The sequence below is a fragment of the Mastacembelus armatus genome, chromosome 17 (assembly GCF_900324485.2).
Source record: "Mastacembelus armatus chromosome 17, fMasArm1.2, whole genome shotgun sequence".
NCBI lineage: Eukaryota > Metazoa > Chordata > Actinopteri > Synbranchiformes > Mastacembelidae > Mastacembelus > Mastacembelus armatus.
The window spans coordinates 6,049,481-6,066,920 of NC_046649.1; the positions used below are offsets into that span (position 1 = coordinate 6,049,481).

Sequence of the window (17,440 nt, forward strand, 5' to 3'; positions counted from 1 at the left end):
CAGTGTGAATGTAAAGCTTTTTAGCCACCTGATATCCTGGGTAGACTGGAGCTGGTGCTTGCATACCCTTGCAGCTGGATTTCATTTCAAATTAACATACATCAGTAAAGTTGGTGCAGGACCTTTTGTTACGTGAGTAACTAGTACATTTCTGCTTCACTCTATCCTGCCCAGAGAGGAACCAGTACTGATACAGGACTGATGCAGAGCGGTGGCTTGGACAGAGTTGAGCAGTGTTAGCAGCGTTTGCACTTAGGCACCTAGGCTGGCCCACGGCAACATGCAAGAACAGGCATTAAACATACTAATGGACTAATGGACACATACATACTGTACACATACTAAGGCACATCCTGCCCTTTTGTCCTGCTCTATATGGCATTAGAACAGAGCTCAGTAATGGCTAATGGCCTACTCCCTGCACAGTGCAAGTTAAACAGCAACATGCAGTATTTTAGACTGCTAGCCCTGCAAGAAAAAGAGATATGCTGTTTCGTCATTAACCCCATTAGCAACGAGATAGAAGGTGGGACATTCACTTCCAGCCTCACTGTATGCAGTCTAGCTTAACCCTGTAGTGCCTTGGGAAGATTAGAAAATTTGCCTAGACAGCAGCTTTGTTTTCATCTCTCCATCCCTGCCTCCGTTATTGCTCCCTCTCTCTGTCTCTAACACTCGTGCTGATGCCTAAATCACACTCTCCCTGCCTTGATCCTCCCTTCTGTCTCACTGGCCTTTTCCCATAAGCCCTCTTGAGTATGAGTGCCTGTGTGATGGACTCTCCCTAAATGGATGCAGATTTTATTCAGGCTATTTTCAAAACCAGCGCATGTGCTTTAGCCAGCTAGACAATTTTTAATGACTCCCCTAACTCGATGCCTTCCACCACTAACCCGCCACCATCATCATCACAAAAAAAAAAAAAAAATACTCTGCCTCTCCTTCAGATAAAATGTGGCAGAGTCACTTGTAATTTTTTATTCCCACTCAACCTACCTCCTTTCCTCTCTTCTACCACTCCAAGTGCTTTTACAGCACAGGCCCCAGTGCGCCCTTGTCTTCAAAAAGTGGTTCCCTGTTGTTTTTTCACCCTGTGCGTTCCTCTCTTCCCACCCTCACTGTCCCTCTCATGTTGTATCTTTCATTTCACGTTTATCTGTCCTTTTGCAGTTGTCCTCTCTTCTTTTAGATCATCCCTACTCCCCCTCCCCTCTCCATCCAGCAGTTTCTCAACTGAAGCTCTTTTTCTGCACTTTTAAATCTGTATTCAGCTACAGCCTCCCTAATCAAAACTCACCCCCTGTCATTACCACATCATTTCCATCCAGTCCCCATGATCACTGCAGTCTCCGGCCAGTTGTGATTTCCGTCACTGAACTTCGTGGAAAACAGCCAGGGGAGATGAAATAAGTTTATATTGTTTAGGTAAAGTGAGTTTCTTGTGATGTACTGCCCAAATACAGAACAGGAGGGCTTTCGATCTTCTTTCCCTGGCACAATTATGACCATCCCAGTGGGAAGCACCTATATTAGTGAGACATGAAGCATTGAACCGGCGTGCCCATGCTGTTTCCTCACAGCCTGCTCTAATGACTTTACCTGTGTGAACAAAGGCAGAGGACAGATCCCAGCCTCTTTCTCTATTTTCAGCCGATGTGTGATTTTTATCAGAGACCTCTGCTGCTTTTTGAGGTTGTTTTATGTGCTGAATGAGCTGGGATTCACTCCCTTTTCACTATCCTATCCTCCCTTCTCCCCTGCTGGATCCCCGGCTTTCTCTGTTCCCCTAGTCCATCACAGGTGGAAATGATGTATGACTTGTGTTGGCAGCTGCTCTCCTGTGTGAGTAGAAAGCTGATAATGACTAGGCCTGTCTACTTTACCAGCATCACACCCCCTTTGTCACTCTCCTCGTGAGCACTCCCTGTGTGTAACAAGTGTGTATTAAAGAGAGAGCAGAACCGGAGCACTTCACTCTGCCCGTGTTTGTGCGTGGAAGAAAGAGTGTATGACGAGGGCTGTTATGCTGGTGTAGGAGTGCATTGGCTTACTACTGTGTACAATAGCATAGATTAGTAGAAACTGCAGTCTGACTTGTAAATAACTTTCCTAATTTGCTGTCTCATTAGCAACAAGCCTGTTTATGTTCGAGTTGTCTTCGTCTCAGCCTTCTGGTGCTGTGTCAGTCCCAGATGGTAGGCATGGTAGTCACACCACATAAACTGGCATTTAGTGTTGATTCATTGGTACCCGCTGTCCCTTTTAGTGGGCAGACCCTTGCAGAGCCACGTGGGCACTGGAATTCTCTGTAGCGGCCAAATATATATACTTCTTGTTGTTGTTCTCTGACAACATGCAAAGCTTTTTCGTGTACATTATTATAGACTTTAATGTTATACATATTACACCCACTTCTACTGTTTTAGGAAGCCTCTTGCAAGATTTTGGAGCCTGGCTGCAGGATTTGTTCACATTCATCCACGAGCATTAATGAAGTCAGGCACTGAGGGTTTTTTAAAGGGCCTATAGCTCATAGTTAGTGCTCAAAATCCCAAAGGAGTTGGATGAGGTTGAGGTCAGGGCTTTTTGAAGGCGAATAAATTTTTTCTACACCATGCTGGGAAAACTTTTTCCATATAAAGCTGGCTTCGTCCTCTGGGGAAATAGTAAAAACAAGTTTTGGACTCCCACAGCTATTAAGCTGATAGCAAGCAATTGCCTTTTACATATACAGCAGTAAGGAAGCAATGTTATAATATGTCTGGAGTTACATTTCTGGCCACTTGATGAATGTAAGTGTAATATTAACTCATTTTTACCTCTGTTTTTGATCTTTACCAACATCTGAGCAAAACATCACATTTTTTAGCTGCATCCCATCGCAAAAATAATCCTATGAGAGTGAAACAAAGCAATAAAGTTGTATGTTGATCACAGCAAAGCTAAAGTACATGAAGCTGAGCATATTTCTGTGATAATTCTCTGAACAGATTACCCTTTCACTGACACACTGCTTTCACATTAGAGCCTTTTAAAGGGCGAGAACCTAACTTTGGTTGAATGTTAAAAATGTGAACTTAAGCATAAGGAACGTTGCATTAATTAGTTGCTACAAGATGAAATAATATTGGAAGACTGGGTACTGTAGGAAAACCAATGAATTCAATAATATTCAGCAGATATATTAAGTGATTTGTAATTATGTAGATATAATTGTTAGATTTTGCTAAATAATGTATTTAGAGTGTAAATTAGTTTGATCAAACTCCACCTCTTGTTCAAAGCCGGTTGGAATTGGCTCCAGCCTTCCATGACCCTAAGCAGAGAATAAGCTGTAGATAATGGATGGATGAATAGTTTAATAAAGCTGAAGAATAACACTTGGTGTTTTTTAGTCTCAGGAATTGGAGCCAGTTGAATGTGAATGATTTGACTATTTAGGTTATTGGAATAACAGAATTTATTGTGTAAATGTAAAGGTGTTATGCTATGCTATATCCTATGTAGACTGATAATAATGAGCAGTGAGCTTTATAAAGAACAGCACCCTGTGGGAGTTCATTCTTTGTGAAGCTGTGCTCATGGGTTATGCTTTAAAAGCACTTGTTCCTCTCCTCTTGTTTTAAAAAAGTAGCTGTAACACCTTGAATGAACTGCAAAAGAGGATGGAGGAGGGAGGAGTTGTTCAGCAGGAGGTAAATGAAGTGAAGTAAAAAAAAAAAGCGAAGTGGATAAGGAGTAGACTGGAGCGTAGCATATGGTAATGGGGCCGGTTCAAGGCCCTTTAGAGCCATAAGGCCAGCAGTGACCTTAATGCCACTGTCACAATTACTGCTTGTAATGTGTTGAGAGTGTTGTGTTATTAGCTAGCAGCTAAACAGTTAAGAATATTTAACTATGAAAAACAAATCCCATTTGGATGTTGGTGGTGATTTTGTGTCATTTGTGTTGTTATGTAATCTCGGTTGGCAGAGCATTCACAGCTGTTAGAGCAGCAGCCACAGAAGTAAGGCACTAATAAACAAATAGCAGATATTTAGTTAGTACAGCAGTTTTCCAAGGAGAGTTCCTCTCAGAAACTGAAATAGAAACCAATCAGGTAAAGACAGCGATAATAGCTAGGAAACAACATTATTAAAACAAAGACACCTTATTTAAAATGTAAATGTAGTTGGTTTAATGTAGTTTCATGTTAAACATAAACAAATCTGTTCTAATCCCACTAATATTATCATAACAAACATATTGCTACATATGACAAACATATTACAAAACTGAAAAAAAAAAAAGACTGGAGCAACAGTTTTTCCCTGCTTTGCTAAAATACTTTAGATGACATTATACTTCATGTAGAGAGAGGTGAATATCTCTCTCTCTCTTCCGTTCATGTTTAGTTTGACACACAACTAAATGGCTTATCTCACAAATGGATGTCCTTATTGGGAGGGTGATGTTGTCAGTAATGATGTCCTGTGCAGACAACAACATCAATATTTGGGAGTGACTTCCAGTCAAGAAGCAGATCAGCGAGAGATAGTAGGAAAAAAACAATCATATAAATCACCACCAGTCGATTGACTTATTTCCACATATTTGTGATAGCATGTCATTATCGTGATTAACACACTATAACTCAAAAGCTCTTTCTAATGCCATGACACTCTCATGATTATCCAACAGACACTTTTCGACATTTAACCCTTAACCTTGTTCCTTCTGAGAAATCTTAACTACATATAAGAGTCGTGGCACTATTGCGATGCCACATGCTGACAGCAGGATGTATGGTCAGCTTAGGCTTCCTTTGTTTTCTTCTAAGTTTCTTTTGCCAGTGGAGACTGCTGAGAGTGAAAACAACATTAAGTAAATTGAAGAGTCAGTCAGTAACCTTCTATTTTTCAGTAATACATATAACAAAGCAGTGTCTACTGCAAACCCTTGTGTTTCATTGTGATTACTTTACTTTACTTTCTATCACAGTGGATGACTGTAAACACAGTGACTGCAAGGCAGTAATGAGACAAGGTGACACAGGAGTTACCTGCGTGCAACTCCAGTTCTGTAAGTGAAAGCACCAGCCTTCACTCTGTGACACCACTGTAAGCACACAACTGTAACACGCAACAACCTGATCACTTGTCTGTGGAGATGCTCAGTCGTCCAGGTGAAGTTTTCTAAAGGTTCAGTCATGGAAACTGGACTTCTAGTTTAAACTAGAAGTCACTTACACTCTCTGACAACAATCGTTCATTTACCTTGTAATAATAGCGTGGTAATCTGTGGGTGTTTATATTTCAGATTTAAACATGGTAGGTATTTGTTTTGCTGATGCCAGTAGTTTTAAAGCCAGTATATATATATTATATATACTGGCTTTAATATATATATGATATATATAATATCATATATATATTATATATATATATACTGACATATATATTATATATGTAAAGAAGGAGTCGGTGTTTCTTCACCAGAGCATAACATAAAAGTAAAAAGAACGATGTGTGCCAATAGGAGCACTTTTTGAAGCTGCTTACACACAATCTTTCATTTGGGTTAGGAGACCTGTTAGAGTGAGAGAGCCCTGTGAGATTTTACAATTGTATTATCAGTAATTACTAGTAGGGAGGTCTGCATTACATCTTTGACATCAACAGATTTAAGGAGACAACAATCAAACACCCTGAGTGATAAATCTGGTTGCAGATGCCACTTTGATGTCTCAACTCTAATCCTGATCCACAAAGTAAAATACCCTCACATTTTGTCTCGCTGTGATGTTGTCAGATTTATGGAATTTATCTGACTGTCTGTCGGCCCAGATACTGTCTGGTTAAAGTGCTGGCTATCTTTTATTCTGTCAAACCAATGTGTTTGTGTGATGTGATGTTCTCTCTCACTTTTACAGAACTAACTGAATCCCGTAGCATTAGCAGAGCAGATAACAGCTCTGTTTGAATGAGCCTGTCTGTTCAGTGTGTGAGAGCCAAATAGTAATATCTTACCTTTTTTCCTGGCTCCATTTCGATTTTACCGACCACACTTAGTCTTGTGGGTGCTGCCGGTGGCTGCTGCCTGTGATAGCCTGAAATAACATGGTAGATGGATGACTGAATTTGTATGTGTGTGTGTGTGTGTGTGTGTGTGTGATCTAGATAGACACATGTCGATAGATAGACAGATACTTTAGGCAAAATGCTGCTCTGATGCAATTTCCCAGGTTTTTCATATTATGCCTGGTACTCAACCTCAGGTGAATTTTAAGACTGTATGTGCCTGTAAACTGCAAAACCAGCTAAATGACTCATAACTTGTTGCTTTAATGGGAGAAGCACTAAATGTAAAACCAGCATATTTAAAGATAATGGGCGCACACATGAAAGAGCATGTTAGCTTGATTAATACTTGTTAGCAGGAGAAAGGAACGGATGAGTCAGACCAGAGTGGATATTTGTGATGAGTAGTTAGCTCACATCATGGAGTTCAAATGTTTTAAGGGAGTCAGAGCAGCTTCACTAATCTTTGCTTTTTCTTTATCTCCTCTGTCCCTTCTGTTTTTTAATCCTGGCTTTTTTTTTTTAATTAGTTATTTTTTTTACAGCAGGTTTTCTGGCAATATTTTACCTGCCTGTAGTATCTTACTGCCAAGCGCTTCAGTGCACACTGTGCCTTCCTCTTCTATTATCTCTTTCTTTCATCCTCTCAGTTCTGTTAAATTAAATGCCGTATCTGAATGAAATATTGCAAATACTGGCTCAGCACAGGTGGAGAACAGCAATTTGAAAACAGTTCAAAAGAAGAAAATTAAATGTTAAACTGACAAATGAAGTGTACTGGCACTAATGAAACATTAGGGACCACTTCACTGATGTGTGCCGCCATGTGTCTCCTCAGGCATGTGGTCCTTCTCTGTTTCCGAGCTGGCCATCCCGGGTGCTGAGATAGGGCGTATCTCGGCGACAGACGCTGACCTCGGTGAGAACGCCAAACTGGAATATACCATCCTGGAGGGGGAGACCGGGGACACATTCAACATCACCGGAGTGAACCATGAAGCGGTCATTACGCTCAACAAGGTGAGGGAAAGATGACAGTGACAGAGGGCTGGACAGATGTGAGCATGGACTTAAAGGGCATATTCAGGAGGAGGAGGTGGAGGAGGGAAGAGTCATTTGGATGTCAACAGATGATGGTGGACGAGGAGGAGAAGGTGATCATCAGATGATGGTGAGAGTAAGAGAGCGCAAGTAGAAAGGTGTCACTTTAGAAGGGTACAGGGAAGGGAAACAGCTGATGAGGGGGAGGAAAGGAGCTGTCAGTACTATCATGGGCAGGTTTTAAGAGGGGAGTGTTATTTTGTCTGCGTGTAAAAGCATAGCTAACAACACAATTACTAAGCACATTAACCTGGATACACCTGGATACACAAAGACACCATATATGCCTATGAGATTTAACATGATTCCTCTCAGCAGCATTTTAGTGAGGATTTTAAAATGTGATCTGTATTCATCTTACCTTTTCTCCTTATTTGACTCCCACCAGATGAGAGCATATTGATGGGTTTCTGACAAATGAATTTCCTGCTTGATTCACTCACTGTGAACAAGCCTCCTTTTTATCAATATTTCCATCTGCTTACAGCAAACATAATGAAACATCCGTACAAACTCAGTCAAAGCATGACACATCCAAATGCATTCGTTTGCAGCTGAGTGTGATTTGAAGTAAAAAGAAATGTGTGGACCACTGTTTAGATGTTGTGCTTGCTGTGTATGGAGCATGTGCATGTTACAGAAGGATCAGTGACGTTCTGCCTTTCCCTTCTGTGTTCAGTTGGCTAATAGTTCCCTTCAGAGTAATACTAGATGATTTCAATTTAAAATGGTCATTCCCAGGGCTGCTGAATAATCTTGAATGATTACATTTCTATGAAGAGACGTGGACACGATGGGGGTAATGAGTGCTGACACCCAACAGTGTGTCTTGTTAGTGTCTTTCTCTCAGATGTGATGCTTTCGTTTCAAATGAGCCCTTCAGAAGTGTCTCCGATGCTTCAATAAAAGTGCTTGTCTGTCTCCTTTAATGCTGCCTTTGACTTCTCAGATCTATGTCATTCATCAAGAGCAGTCATGTTTGTACCTGTGTAATGAGCATTGTGCAGGGTGTTGCATACACATGTTAAACTACTGTGTGTGTGTCCATATGTGTGTATGCTCATACACAAAGTATGCATATTATGGTGAGGGTTGTTTATTTAGTGGATAAATGTAGAAATATTGAACAAATGAACAATATATTAATCCACCTAACACGGATTGTCTGCGTATTTGAAGCCAGTAATATTTTATCCTGTGCCATACAGCTGCATTGTTGTCCATACGCATGTGAAACGTTCCTCCATTACAGTGACGATGGACACTACTAAGTTGCTATTTATGACGCCATAAATACCACGGATGAGTTATTGGTAGTGCACCAAATCCATATCTGAAAACAATGCCCAATAAATGCACCATTTACTCCTGTTCACCTGCCTTAATAAATTATTTATTAGACTTTTTAAAAAATACTAAAAAAATGAATTTCAAATGAAATTTTAAAAGAATGCAATAATAGTTAAGCTTTTAAAATGCCAGAAACGAAAATTCTCTGAGCTCAAGGTGGCAATTTTAAATGCTTTGTGTGGCCTGTAGTTCAAGCAAGATATTTAATATCAAAACACAAGAAACTGAGAAATACAGAAAATCAGTTATGATGTTAAGGAATTGGTTGCTTTTAAATTAGGGGGCACCAAACATTGTATCCTGTGAAAACCATATCTTCAGAGTTCAGCAGGGTTTTCTTTAAGAGTCTTCACACTCTTGGCCATAAAAAGGAATAGCACTCCTGAAGTTTCTGAAATGGTTCTGAAGGTGAAAAGAATACCTTCTTCATTTTGAAGATACCAGTTGTCAGAGAATAGAGACAATCTGCACAAAATAACAGCAATTTACAAAATCTGTCAAAAATATTGCCATTCGTATTCATAAGTGTATTTTGTGTGTTTTTAGTGTTGGACACCTGGGTACACAAGTACTTGCAGTCCTGTAGCCATGAATGGTGGTGTGTGTGCATGAGGGATTTTGTGTGAATCGGTGTGTCAGTCGTCAGCCTTGGGTTTGTAGGATTCGTTAAAAACAATCCTCACCTGGAGGTGGTGTGTAGAGGAGGATTTCCAATCTGGTGTGAACTCCTTTGAAGGGAAGTGAAGAGGCAGAAAGAGGACTGGATATGGTGAGAGATGCAAGAAGAAATAGGATGAGGGGATGAGGGGAACGAGTCAGGATGGAAGAGGAGAGAGAAGATGTGAGAGCTGAGCGAGGAGTGACAGAGAGTGCATTATAACAAGGGAGGGAGAGTATGAAGGAGCCAAAGAGAGACATGCAAAGAGAGGGAGAGAGTTACAGAGACAGTAAGAGCTGAGAAATTAGTGACAGCCAAAGAGGGAAATTAGCACAGCTTGAGACCGAGAAGCACAGGAGTCTGAAATACTCATCCAGAAAGAGAAGCAGGTAAAATGCAAAAAATAAATAAGAAAAAAACAGAAGAACTCAAGGGAAGAGAAAAAAACTTAGAAGTAGAGGGAGGCAGCATGGCAACAGTAAGCTGAGTGAAGAAGAGAGTGCAGGGAGGGAAAAGGGAAAAAAAAAAAAGAGAGCAGCCTGCTGGGTGTAAAAGGAAAAACTGATCAATTCAACATGTGCTGGGTGACTGGCAAAACGGGTGGGAGAATTACATGTAAACAAATACAGTGAACACCTCCCACCCACAATATTTCTCCCACTGGATTCAGCCACGTCATCCTCAAAGACACAAAGCAAAGCATGCCCTTAGAATTTCAACATGGCATCCTTCTTACTGCTCTGTGTTGCTTTAATCCCTCTGCAAAGGCACCGAAAGAGAGAGATTAGGCCCGGATTGCTGCTATAGGTGAAAGAATAAATAATAAACCTGAAAACTCAAAGGTTATGTGTGAATTTTGAATGCCTACAAGCAAAGTAGAATATATACAGCATATTTACGGATGCTGCTACGTGTAATTTAACAGGTATTTATATCAGCAGTAGCCCCAGCAGCACTGGGATTTGTGGGTGTGCTATCGTAACCTCTTCACATGAACTAACAAAAAAAGAACGTGACTTGAATAGGTCAAAAAAGGATTTAGCCTTTCAAGGCATCCATGCACAACTGATGGAAAGCATGTGATAGTCTCCAACTCTAATAGAATTAAACAAAGCATAAAATGAACACTAAGCTCCCCCTCAGCCTTTACTTCGTTAAACAAACAAAAAAATAATAATAAAAACATAAGACAGCCTTTGTTGCTGTGTGATACATGCATATGTGCACACATTATGTTTAGGTTGTGTTTATAGAGACCCACATGCCCTGGTGCATTTTCCAGAGAGAGACACATAGCGTTCAAACTGTGAAGAATTTTAACAGCAGAACGAGGTGATCTTTGTGCCCCCAGAGAAGGAAGGATTTCCGAGCGGAACAATTTGTGTTGCCACAGAGTCGGCCTTGACCTTGTGGGTCATCTCACTGCTGCAGGCTGAATCTCTTTAACTGGTGATCTAAGATGCACAATCCCTTGCACACACACGCACGCACAGATACACCTACACAGGCATCAATAAACCACAGTGAGATATATACAGAGACACACATCAATACAACACACTTGACCTTGCAGCTCCCTGTGTTTAAACTGTGGGGAATGAGGGAAAAGAGCTGCAAAAAGGCGTGATTGCTCATTTAAGGACGAAAAGATGCTGCACGGCGGTGCTTGTCTATACCTCAGAAAGATGTGTCAGATGGGAGGTGGGTGGCAGACAGTTTTGGGATGAGGAAGGGGGAGGTGGTTAACAGCAGATTAAGGAAAAATAGAGTCAAGAGAGGGAGTTCAGGGAAGGATTTGTGAGATAGTTAAAATGACACTGGGAGAGAGTATGTGATGGCAAAATGGAGCCAGGAGGAGAAGGAGAGGAAGGCAGACAGCGAGAATGAGATAAGAAGACGAGGATGACTGTGGAGGATGCACCTATGAACGGGGGGAGAAGGAGAACATGGCAGAGGAATGGGAGGGTGACGGTTGGGCAGGGGTACACGAGAGAAGCTGGGTCATTAACAGCCTGCAAGACTGGTTGCTGTCTGAAGTCGCCTGCTGCTTATCACTGCTTATTTACTGCCAGTCCCACAGGGACCCCCAGCAATAAGCAGATCTCTGTCCTTCTCCGATTCCTTTATCAGCTCCCCCATTACCCTGCACCCCCACTCTCAACCCCTTTTCTCATCATCAGCAGCCATGTCTGCATGTGGTTACTCTCTCTGTCTGAGCTTCCCCCACATGTCCAAACATGCAGGGCAGGGGAGATGCACAAGCTAATACGTAAGTGAAAGCAAACACACACACAGACACAATCTTGTTTCGGTCACTCCAGGCGAGTCTTAAACCAGAACATCACTCTAAAATTTAATGATTTACCTTTTGCTTCTTGTGACTGTGCGAACATATATATGTCCCTGCAACATGAGTATTAGCAGCCTACAGACAAACATAGGCCCTCCCCTCTCCATATCTCTTGCCTTCGCCCTCGCCTCGTCCTCGCTCTGTTTTGTGTCTGGAGGCCATGTCAGACAGTGTGCTATTTGTCTGTGGCTCTGACTCACTCCAGAGCCACCTCATTCACATTCACACACACAGATACACATGTAGACATATAGACAAAATCATTCACACACTAACACAGAAATGGACTTTTTGCTTCTTTCTCTTCTCATTTTTCTATGGACCTTTATTCTTCTTTGCTCCCTTACCAGTCAGCTCTACTCCACTTCAGTTGTTTACTTATGACATATTGCTGTTAATGAATCTACATATTGCTGCTAATAGATTTTTGATACAGCATGTGAACAAGGCTGCATTGTAAGTAGCAGGTAATTGAAGAATTAGCATAACTCTCTCCAGTACAGTGGCTCCTTGACATTGCTCTGCAGCAGTGCCCCCAAATGGACAGAGACATTTAACCCAGTGGAAGCTGTAACTAGTGGCTGCTGGTTAAGGATTTCCCCAAATCAAGCAACTAATCCAATTCTGATCAACACACATTACGTTTACATGTTAAGTATTAGCTGATAACATTATGAGATGGAATATAATATATAACAAGTCTAAAAATATATATGACAACATAGTGTTTACAATATACTGTATATATAAATACAAAAAGTTGTCATCAGCAGATACTTTACATGCAAATTAGACAGGTGATGATTTAATAAAGGCTCAGTGGCATTTTATAAGCACTAATGCAGCAAAAGAAGAAGAAGAAGAAAAAAAAAAACCCAAACTAAAACCGAAAAGGGATAATGCCCCATTCCGCAGCACCTCATTACACATCCATACTGTATTTAAGAGCATGTGTATAACAAAGTGGAATTACTAGACGCAACACTAGACGCGTCAAAACGTCATTAATGTGAATCCGGCGGGATTCCGATTCAGGAGATTGGCTTTTGAGGCATGTTTTTTGGGGTGCTCTGAGCTGTGTAAGCCTGCTATTTGTGTACCTTTCATTCCTCTTACCTGGGGGACAAGCTAGTTTGTGCATGTGTCAGTTTGCTGTTATTATTTCCATATGCTCTCACTTAAAACGGCTGGCTAATCCCCGGTCACACGCCAACAGCGCGCCCAGGATTATCTGTGTTTGTTTTCTCACGCGGAGGAGAGATTGTGTTAATCTCCTCAGAGGGAAAAAGAGGGAGAGAGATGGAGGGAGAGAGATGGAGGGAAAAAGAGGGGGAAAAGAGACCAATGTCTTGCTCATAAGTTGAAAAAAAGGAAGACATGGGACATCTTTCAGTGAAACAAGACAAGAGAGAAGTGACAAGTGAGGGAAGGTAAGGCGGCAGAGGAAGAACAAAGTCAAAAAGGAGATTTAGAAAAGTCTTTGTTCTTTCAACTCTGCAGTTTGTGCTTGTTGGCAGAAATGTCCAAAGCTGCGTTCGTCATCAGACAAATGTGATGTATGATCTTGATTTAGAATGCATGAAATCAAAAAAGATCTCAAGCTGTCAAGGACAGCAAAGGCGCTGAACGCGCACACACGTGCGCATCACACACTTGTAGGATGACATAGATATGTATAGGTTCGCTTGATTTCATACACATTTACAGAATATTTCAGTCTTCCATCAATTACAGAACAGAGAGAGAGAGCAACCACCTGCCTCAACCTGCAGCGATGTACGTTTCCTCTAATGCATTCACACACACTCCTTTTCAATCAAGCATGTAAGCCTATGGGTCGGCCTTTTTGAGGAGAGATGTATTATGCATTGCCAGCCTAGCATGCAGGTTAGCTAATTAATTTCTGCTAACTGTGGAGCGAATTTAAAAGGGAAATTGTATAGAGAAATTTGAATTTCAAAAAGGACAGTGGGAGCACCACATGGCAGGACAGGAGAAGGTTACACTTGTAGAGTGTGTGGGATGTGTGTGTCTAAAATAGGAGGGCAATATTGACTAGACACAAGTGTGTCTATGCATATTCAAGGGCTACCCACACCTAATTCTTTCCAGAGTCAGTTAATTTGTTGATTGTTTTTTTTGATTAGTGGAGGAATCATTCATGTCTCTAAAAGGTTAGAAAATACTAAAATAAAATGCCGAGCACAAATTTTCAGAGCCTTAGAGCACATTTTTACTTAATAAATCACTTGAACATTTAATTAGTGATCATTGTTGTTGATTCATTTTCTCTTAGCTTACCAAGCACATAATCTACTATAATTTAAGAACTTGCATGTATATGTCTATGTATAAAAAGAGACTTAACACTAAATCCACTTTTGCGAGTTAATAAATTACATTACAGTCACTTTTTTAAATCTGTTCATAATATTCATTGCTATAGAAATGATTTTCCTTTTTCAATCCTCAAAACTCAAAAAAAAAAAAAAAAAATCTGAAAAATGTATGATGTATCCTGGAAGCACTGTCACATTTGCCTCCCACCCCCACATGCCCTGCTTCGCTGCCTCAGCTACCTCTGCTGAAGCCTCTCTAAGCTAATGGTGAGCTAGCAGTTCAAACCAGCATGTAGGCCATCTGTGAAGCTGGGCGGAGGTCACTGTCACTGCGCTCAGTTACGCCTGTGGTTGCACATCCACCGGGTTCTGTGACAACTTAAGTCTGACCTCACAGGGCACTGTCGCGTGGATGTTACATTGGAGAAGTGTTGATATTATCCAGTCTAACAAGTTACAGAAGGCAGAGTACCTGACAGTTTTGAGGTCCTCCATTCTGTGACCTTTGCTGTGTTTCTAATGACCTGTACCAGACATATATTTATTTTATTTTGGTATCCAATAATGATGGCTCTTGGCCTTTCTCTCACCTTTTCTAGACACCAGCACCATAACATCTACCGACGGTTAAGAGAGGCATGCCAACAGAAATTGTAGCTGGAAATTAATGAATTCAGTACATACTGTAAATATTGTTGTGGTGTATATTAAGGTTCAAATCAATTGTTATGAATTTGTGAAGGGGTCTGCAATCAACCTATTTAAGGTGTTTATTCATGTGCGCCAGTTTCACATGAGCCACCAGTGCAGTTGTTTGTGAAAACTCAAGCCAGGAATTTTGCAATCTGTTCACACACGTTTACGAGCCAGACAAAACGCTGAAAAACTGTCAGGTCGCTGTGTGATAAGTGCTTCCTGTAAGGGCAAATGAGAGAGAAGGATGAGTGTGTGTGTTCTTTGTTTTGTCAGAGATGGTGCCCTGTCGCACACACGCTTGGAAAAATAAAGATGGGTGTGGGGCAGGGATGGGAGCGGGTGATGGAGTGTGTGAGGTAGCATGGGAAGGGAAGTAGAGTGATGGAGTGCTGGATGGGGGGAGGTGATGAGTGTGTGCTCACAGTGTAAGTGACACCTCTCCTCCTCAGACAGATTGTCTCTCTCTCTCCCTGTAATGGGGATCCCGAGAACCTTTTCACTCCATCTACCCACCTAAACCCCCCTCTACGCACACAGTTGCTTACATAATCTTTTTTCATCCTAAGACAATTCTTTTTGTTTACTTATTTTTTGAGATTTTCCAGCAATTGCTCACAATTTTATGTCTTTGAATTCACTTTTTCCTCTGCATAATTTTTAATCAATTGCCTTTTACCAAAACTGCTGATTTTCTGAAAAGCAGTTTACTCTGGTTTGCAGCTCAGAGGGATGGAAGAAAATAAAAAGAGAGATCAGAAAGGCAGGAGAGAACATAAGTGAGTAGATACCAATATTGCCACTGCCGCTGGGATCTTCAGAATAATTTTTTTCTGTTTGAATCTGACAGTGAATATTCTGTATAGCCAGGGAGCCTATTTATCTTCTGTCCAACATGCTTTTCTGTGCCAATCACACTGAGATGACTCATACACACTTACTTTAAGGACACGCATGTACTGACAGAGGATCTGAGGACACAAATTCAAACCACTTGTACTTGTCCACACACACACACACACACACACACACACACACACACACACACACACACACATACACAGGTATTTTGAATCAGCATCAAACATTGCTTTCCTCAAATTTAATCAGCAGTATGTATGTTCAGGGTGTGTGTGTGTGTGTGTGTGATCCAGGGGATGTATGTGATTACCTGTGTGTGCTATCGCCCTCACTAACAATCGTCTCAGCAAACCCGATCAGAGGCATTGCATTCTCATTGCTTCTGAGCTGGCCCGCTGGTGGGAGTGCGGCACGCAATCACAGAGACACCTCAGACAAATAGGCTTCATAACTTCTCTGAAACAAACAATCTCTGGGGCCCGAGCATCATATCCCAGATGAAATCTCTTCTACCTGTGTAGATGTGGGGATACAAGGAATTCTTAACACTCCTCATAGCCAGGTACTGTGGCGATAGTGATGTCGCCATGGTGATGGAGATGGTCTTCTAAAAAGGGACAAGGGAAGCATTTTCATGAAGGTAGCATGGCTTTTGCTTTCAGTGCCATCATAGAAAAAGCTATTGTTCATGGAAATGTTTTGCTCACAACTATGAGGCACAGCAGACAATGTGCACTACCTTTGGAAGTCAATTCAGGATATTGTATTTTTACAAAAACATGTTTGTCCAGCATTGACTCCCACAGGGCTTCATAAGGTCAGCAACTACTCCTACCAACATGTTTAGAACATTGTAATAAAAGGCTAAAAGACTAGAGCCCCACCAACACAGTGTCCAAGTGTGTTGCAGCACCAAACAATGCTGTAGCTAGATAAAATGATCAGTGCACCTACCCCAAGTACCATCTGTGCTGCAGCTGCATATAGCAGCAAAAGTCCTATACTCCCACAAACGCAACACCAGCATTCAACCTACAGCTATATACAGTATCCTCCACTCATAATATGTCAAGAATATCCCAACGTCAACTCAGGGCACTGTCAAACCCAACACTCAAACATGTAGTTACTTTAGTGTCAGAGCTCTCAAGAATCCTTTCAACTCATGAGGAATCTCATCGGCAATGCTCTAACATCAACACCTCATGAATCTCTTTTCCTACTTCACACAAAACTCACGATCCAAGCATCCACCCACAACAACCTTCAAGGTATCCAAACATCACAACAAGTAAGGTAACCATGGTATTATTTGCTCCAAATCATCCTCAGCCGATTTTGGACGTGACCATTCTTCCTCCTCTGCAGGCTGTTATCTGTTGGAATAATTCATAATGTTCCATCTCTCTGCTTTTCATATGTAATTTGTGAAAGATTTAATATGAGAATTGGACCAAATGAAAGCACAAAAAATAGGAGAAAATATTAAAAATATTACTGGATCTGATGTTTGTTATAGTGACATTTGCATAATTTTTTGGTAATAAATTTGTCATCATTGCTCATTTCACAGTAACTGTATGTGTCAACCTTAAACAATTGTGTACTTTAAATATTGCTAATCTTAACTTTATCTTTCAATTTTGTCCTCACTAGGCTGTAGACTATGAGAGCAGGAGTTCTTACTCCTTCTCTGTGGAGGTCCTCAACCCCATTGTGGACCCTCGCTTCCTGCGCCGAGGCCCTTTCAAGGACAGAGCCTCCATCAGAGTAGCAGTGCTGGATGCGGATGAGCCGCCCAGGTTCTCGCGGGCACGTTACCATATGGATGTGTCTGAGAACTGCCCGCCAGCCTGCACCGTAGGCCGAGTCAGTGCTGTCGACCCCGACACCGGTCTTACCAATAACATCAGGTGAAGTAATAGTCTTTTGTTCTCCTGTTACATAAGTGAGAGAGCAGTAGATACAAAGATACTGATGCTGGACTCGTAATCAAACTGGGGATTCTGTTTTTTCCCACCGATTATAA

The 17,440-nt window shown here is 41.3% G+C and overlaps 1 protein-coding gene across 1 annotated transcript in view; it reads left to right on the top strand.

The window, feature by feature from the left end:
• The window catches only part of cdh24b (cadherin 24, type 2b), a 123,307-nt gene that overhangs the window by 90,628 nt on the left and 15,239 nt on the right, over window positions 1–17,440 (top strand). Inside the window, exons 6-7 of the mRNA XM_026313365.1 lie at window positions 6,898–7,079; window positions 17,068–17,324. Of these exons, the coding sequence (XP_026169150.1) occupies window positions 6,898–7,079; window positions 17,068–17,324 (439 nt within the window). The remainder of the gene's footprint in view (window positions 1–6,897; window positions 7,080–17,067; window positions 17,325–17,440) is intronic.